Source organism: Pteropus vampyrus, unplaced genomic scaffold (genome assembly GCF_000151845.1).
Source record: "Pteropus vampyrus isolate Shadow unplaced genomic scaffold, Pvam_2.0 Scaffold1, whole genome shotgun sequence".
Taxonomy (NCBI): domain Eukaryota; kingdom Metazoa; phylum Chordata; class Mammalia; order Chiroptera; family Pteropodidae; genus Pteropus; species Pteropus vampyrus.
The window spans coordinates 4,524,199-4,530,193 of record NW_011888782.1 but is presented as its reverse complement, the minus strand read 5'-3'; the positions used below and the strand labels follow the sequence as shown (position 1 = coordinate 4,530,193).

At 41.7% G+C, this 5,995-nt stretch overlaps 1 protein-coding gene across 1 annotated transcript in view; it reads left to right on the top strand.

The window, feature by feature from the left end:
• Window positions 1-1,349: 1,349 nt before the first annotated feature.
• The window catches only part of DAZL (deleted in azoospermia like), an 18,667-nt gene continuing 14,021 nt past the window's right edge, over window positions 1,350-5,995 (top strand). The window contains exons 1-3 of the mRNA XM_011354849.1: window positions 1,350-1,474; window positions 2,783-2,901; window positions 3,750-3,808. Coding sequence (XP_011353151.1) covers window positions 1,350-1,474; window positions 2,783-2,901; window positions 3,750-3,808 — 303 coding nt within the window. The remainder of the gene's footprint in view (window positions 1,475-2,782; window positions 2,902-3,749; window positions 3,809-5,995) is intronic.

Genomic DNA, 5,995 nt, shown 5'->3' with positions numbered 1-5,995 from the left:
AATCTTTAAAAAAAGTAATAATCTAAACAAAAGTAACTATAAGAATTGTTTATGGAATATGAAATATGAAAACTAGGTTAAACTCCTTAAAGAGTTAATCTCTGACAAGAAAATGGGTGAAATTTTTTAGAACTGTTGAAAGCTAATCCAGAAAGCCCACAAACTCCTAAGCAGGAGAAATTTTAAAAACTCCACACCCAGTCACATCACTGTGAAATTTCAGAACACTAAAGAAAAATAGATCTTAACCAGCAAGTAGATTGACGGCAGATTTCTCAGTAGCTACAGAAGATAACAGAATAATGTTTGCAATATTCTGAGAAAAAAGACAACTGTAAACCTAGAATTATATATCCAGTAAAATTATCTTCAATGAACAAGAGCAAAATAAAAGTATTTCAGGTGGGAAAAAACCTGAGAGTTTACCACATTACACTCTCACAAAAGGAAATTTCATAGAATTTACTTCGAGCACAAGGAAAATAATCCAGAAGATCTGAGATATACAAAAAACTGGTAAGCAAAACATTTTTATACATGTGGGTAGGTCTAAAGTTCATGTCTAATTTATATGAGGAAAACAGAATAGAACTAAAGTAGTGAATAATAAATAATAGCTTATAAATTAGGAGAGAGTGTGCAGAATTAAAACAGCCTAAAGCCTTTGAATTATTCAAGAGTAAAAGATATTAGTTTTAGATTTTAAAATAGTAGAATAATCACGTTAAAATATAGTGTATGACTCCAAATAAGAGAAAAAGACACACACACACACACACACACGAAGCAGCGTCTTCTGCAAGGTTTTAACATTTCAAAACACACACACACACACACGAAGCAGCGTCTTCTGTAAGGTTTTAACATTTTAATCTTCTTTGTTGTCTGCCACTCTTCTTTATGGTAGTGTTTTATAATTTTTCATTTTGAGTTTATCTTTAAAGGGTCCTTTTTTTGTTGTTGTTTTTAATGAGAATCCCTTCCAGCCTTTTATGGAAGCATCTCTCCAGGTTGGTTTTGTTTGTTTCTGCCAGGCATTCCAGATATACCTTGTTTGGGGATCTTTTTTGGGAGGAGGTGGGGTTGTGGGAGTCAATTTCTAAGTTTTAAGACTCCAACACATAAGTGCCATAAATCTACACTCCAAACTCTTGTGAATTCCAGGTCTAGGGTTTCAAAATTTCATCAGAGTTAAATAATTTTCTTCTTTTCATCCAGAAATGGGACAAGCTTCTTCATCTACTTGTCCATTGGTTTTTTTAGTAATTTCCCTACTTCACCCTTTTTCTTAACATGATGTTTTTCAGGGACAATGGCTTTTTGTAATGTACTCAGTTCCAGCTCCCACCATGGGCTTCTCCAAACCTTACTACCTGCCCCTATACTTCCAGGCCTCAAGTTACAGAGACAAACAACATCTTGCCCACACCGAAAATGACCAACCATCTTGGTATGCCTGGAACCTGGTTTTCGGGTATGTGGGGTTTTCCGGTGCAAAAACCGAGAAAGTCCAGGGCAAATTAGTTGGTCACCCTACATCCCAGCCCTCATACTCAGGGCCAGAGGAGAATTAGTTCAGCAAGTCACTGCTCTGGTTTGCAATTTAAGTTCTGGCATTTTAGGATTTCTCTTCATTTGTTATGGTTTTAACTGCATATTAAAAATAAAGTCAGTTCTTATTTTATCCTGGTGTTAGGAGTAAGACAGTCTTCAGGTTACAGAAGTCCACCATTTGCCAGTTCACGAGGTAACATTTTAATGCTTTTATCAGTACAAAAGTGAAGTTGGAGGCTAAAAGTCATAGTCAGTTATCCCCGTTAGGTATAGGGTGTTGGAGTGGTTCCCAAAATTATGTGATCTGCTCCACCAACTGCCCCACAGTTCTTCCGTGCTCTAGGTGCTGTTTCTCTAACCTTAAGAATGTTCTAGAATTCTCTAGGCAGGCCTACCCTCTTCCTGTGCAGCCTGGAAAATAAACTCCCCCCTCCCTTAAAATTTAAACTCTCTGAGGAAAAAAAATATTTTCCTGCTTGGTTCACTTCTCTATCTGCAATACCTGACAATCGTAGGCATTCGATAAATGTCTCTTCAAAGAATGAAAACCCCAAACGCGAGCCTGGCCTGACCTAGCTGGTTATTTCTTCCAATTCAATCCTATCTACCTCAAACTTGACAGAAAGGGGTCCATGTTCCTTTTTTTTTGATGTCTGGTTCCCAGTTCTAAATAGACTTGTTTCAATTTTGTGTTTCTGTACGCATTTCAGTCGATTTGGGGGCCAGTGATAGGGACACTCGTGATCGCACGAATCCTCGGCGCTCAGGACGCCATCTTGAAACTAGAGCCTAGACACATCAAAATTTCTTTTTAAATCTGAACACTTAAGGACCCGTACTTATTTCAAGAGTGCTCCTCAGGCACTTTCGGGGCGACGTGTAACTGTGGGTCAGTTCTGTGGGACAGTCTGTCTCAGGGCGGCGCCTCCCTGGCTGCACGCAGCGTGCCCGCGCGCAACCCTTGCGTCCCCTCTGCGCACCCCAGCCCGCCGGGGCGCCGGCGTCCCCCCCAGCCCCCCCGCAGGGGGCGTGGAGCTGTCACCCATTGGCTGAGGCGGCTCCAACGAGCCCCAGTACCCAGCAGGCTCAGGAGCACCTCCGGGAGCCCCACAGGCCACGCCTCAGTCCGCCTGCGCCCCTCAGCCTCGCGGGTCAGCGCTTAGGGCTCCTCGGGCTCGCCGCCACCTTTGACTTCGCTTACTCCTCTGACTTTTATCCCCTTGCCCAGTCGAGGCCGGGCGGCGGGCACGAGCAGACCCAACAGCAGCCCCAGCAGTGGTGCCCGAAGAGCGTCCTCTGCTCCTCCTCGAGCCACGTCGGTGGGAACTGCTAGCTGCCGCCATCATGGTGAGTTGAGGAGGAGGCCCGAGGGACGCAAGACCGGTGGGGGTCCTCGAGGATGGCCGAAACTCGGCTTTTGGGGGCTGAGGCGCGAAGAGGGGCTGAAAGCGGGGTCACCCTAGTTTTCTTTTCTGAAGCGCCCGCCCGGGTGCACCACTGGCCGAGGGCTGAGGCGGGGGTGGAAGCGGCGGCCGTTCGGCGGCCGGGGCGCGGCCTACAGGCCGCCGCTGGGCAGGCAAGGAGGGGCACGATGCCCGGCGTGCGGCGCGAGGCTGTAGCCTGGGGGACCCGCTCCTATCGCTCTCGGGCGGACCACGTGCAAGGCCCGCGGCCTTCACGCCGTCCCCGTCTTCCGCCGTGGCGCGAACTAGGCTGTGGAGAACCGGCCTGGGTTCTCCGCCCGGCCGGGATGTGGGGTGCGCGGTGCCCAGCCCCCACCCCGAAAGCCTCTCTTCCCGCGCTTACCCTGTGGAGACGAGGCAGCGCGGCCTCCGCGAGATGGCGTCGGGCCTGCAGCCGTCCGAACGCCACAGGGCGCGGGCTTTCTGAGGGACGCGATTACTGACTTTGAGGGCCGCAGTTTCCTCAGAAAGTGGCCCCTTCCGGGTCTTTGTGAGGGCTGGATTCGTGGGGGGCGGGGTGTTTCCGTGAGGGGCACGGGGCAGGGAAGCCACAAACGGGGGCGTCTTGAAGGCGCAACCCGCGATTTCAGCGGGACTGAAGTACTTTTGTGGTGGCCCCTGGAGCGGGCCCTGGTGGTGGTGGTGGTAGCGCCCTCGTGGGGCGACCGCAGGCACAAAACTCGCTGGATGCCAGAGTTTCCGTTCGAAGTTGGAATTGCTTTTGCTTCTGAGGGACCGCAGATTTGAGTCGTTTAGAAATTCTTAACTATGGGGAACCTTCTTCCGTCTTGGTAAACTGGGCACCTTAAACCAAATGTACATACAATAATCTTTGGGGTGTACATTTATGTGTTTTGATAAATGGATGGAGTTGATTCACCACCACAAGGTACAACTCTGATCATTTGACCATTCAGTTACAAATTCATTATATACCACGTGTATTTATTGATAGTATAATTATTCTCAATTTTTAAAGGGAAATATGCAATTTATATAAATACGTATGTTGAAATAAAATTTATAATTGTAATTTATTTGTAATTTGTCTTGTAGTTACCATGTTAATTATTTAGTAATCACTGACTTACTATATTTACAACAATTTTTTTCTTTATTTTTAAAGGAAGAAATGCTAATAGCTTATTTTTTCTAATTATAAAATAGGAGTCCATCTTAATCCCAAAACCTGTTAAAATTTTGATGTCTGTATGCCCTTCCAGATTGTTTTTGTGCATGTATTGCATATAGATAAGTTTTACTTTACAAAAGTTGTACCATACTATATAATACCATTTTACAATCTGCATCCTTCACTTAACATAGTGGACATCATTCTAAATATTAATTTAATATAATTTTGAATATACAGTGTTTGAGTATAAGATTGTACCATTACTTCAACAAATTCCCTTATAATGAATAATTTTTCTGTAATGAGTATTTTTGTGCAAATGTTTTGACATGCTTAATCTATTAATTCCTTGAAATAAATTGCCAGGAGTGAAATCAGTGGGTGAGTTACGCCTATTTTATAACAATTTTAAGTTATCATACATCTTTCCAAGTTACTCTCGATAAAGCATGTACTAGGATATATTCCCGCCGATGATGCGTAGAATGATCTATTCTCCACACTCTTTCCAATGAGAGGTATATACTTTTTTAAGTTACCAGTCTAGTAGCTGGAAAATATTTCACAGTGTTGATGTGCTTTGTGATTAGTGAAGTTGAAGTTTGTCATTAACTTAAAATATTTTTATAAATTCTTAATCTACCTCTCTATTTGGATATTTATCTTTTTCTTAATGATTTATAAGAACTCAATATTAACCCTTTGTCATATATAGTAGAAAAATTTGTAGAGAATATGGAGGTTCCCTTCTTTCTAATTTCAATGGAAATGACAGTTATATTTCATTTTAAGCCTGATGGCTTACAATTAGATTGATAGGAAATATAATTCTTCTATATTTATTTTACTTGGGTTTTTTCAAATTAAAAGATGATATTTTTATCAAATGTTATATCAATGGGGAGTTACAATAATAGATTTCTTTAGAGTGAACTGTCCTTTCATTTCCAGTATAAACTACGTAATTGTGTATTTTTCTGTATACTGCCAGATTTTTCATCTCTCTGTTGGGGGCATGAGTGGACCACCTTAATCAAGTTTTGTTATTCATATGATGTTAGCTTTGTAAAATGAATTGAGGAATATCCTTTTTCTTTTCTCTGAAATTATTTTTAAAGAAGAGCTTTTAAATTTTTTTCTTCCATTTCCTCTTCCACTATCATTGTTTCTGTCTTGCTGCCCCTACCCGCCATCTACATACACACAAATGACCTGTTTCTTTACAATTTGAAAAAACTCCCAATGAAACAGAGCCAGAAATCAAGTGCTTTTTTTCCTTAAGACTGTTTTTAAAAATTTATATTTCTCTGGAAAGTTAGCCGTTTCATCAAGACTTCTAAATTTACTCCCTTAGGCCATATACATAGCATTCTCTTATAATTTGTGGTCATATCCCCTTTTTCATGACTAATCTTTTTGCTTTCTTGCCCTTTTTCTTGCTTAGCTTTGTTTTGATTCTCCCTGCCCTCAAGAGTTTACTACTGGATTTACTTAACGGGTTTTATTCTGATTTTTATTTCTTATTTCCTTAGGTTTTGATTTTCTCTTTATTAGCTCCTTTTTTTTTCCTGCGGATATAAGTGATAAGTACAAATCGTAGACCTTTTTTGGTTAATATACACAGACCTACGTTTGCTTGCATGTAGACATAGTAGTTGAATGAAATAATATTGACATCCCAGGAGCTTAGTAAATAAGTTTTTTCAGCTTCTAGTAATCTTTGTCATTTGGTTATCCAACTGTAACAGGAAATATATTGTAAATAGCAATGATAAGAATTGCGTATGTGATGGTCCAAGTTCATCCCTATTTAATATCTCAGCATTACTCATTTCAAAACACA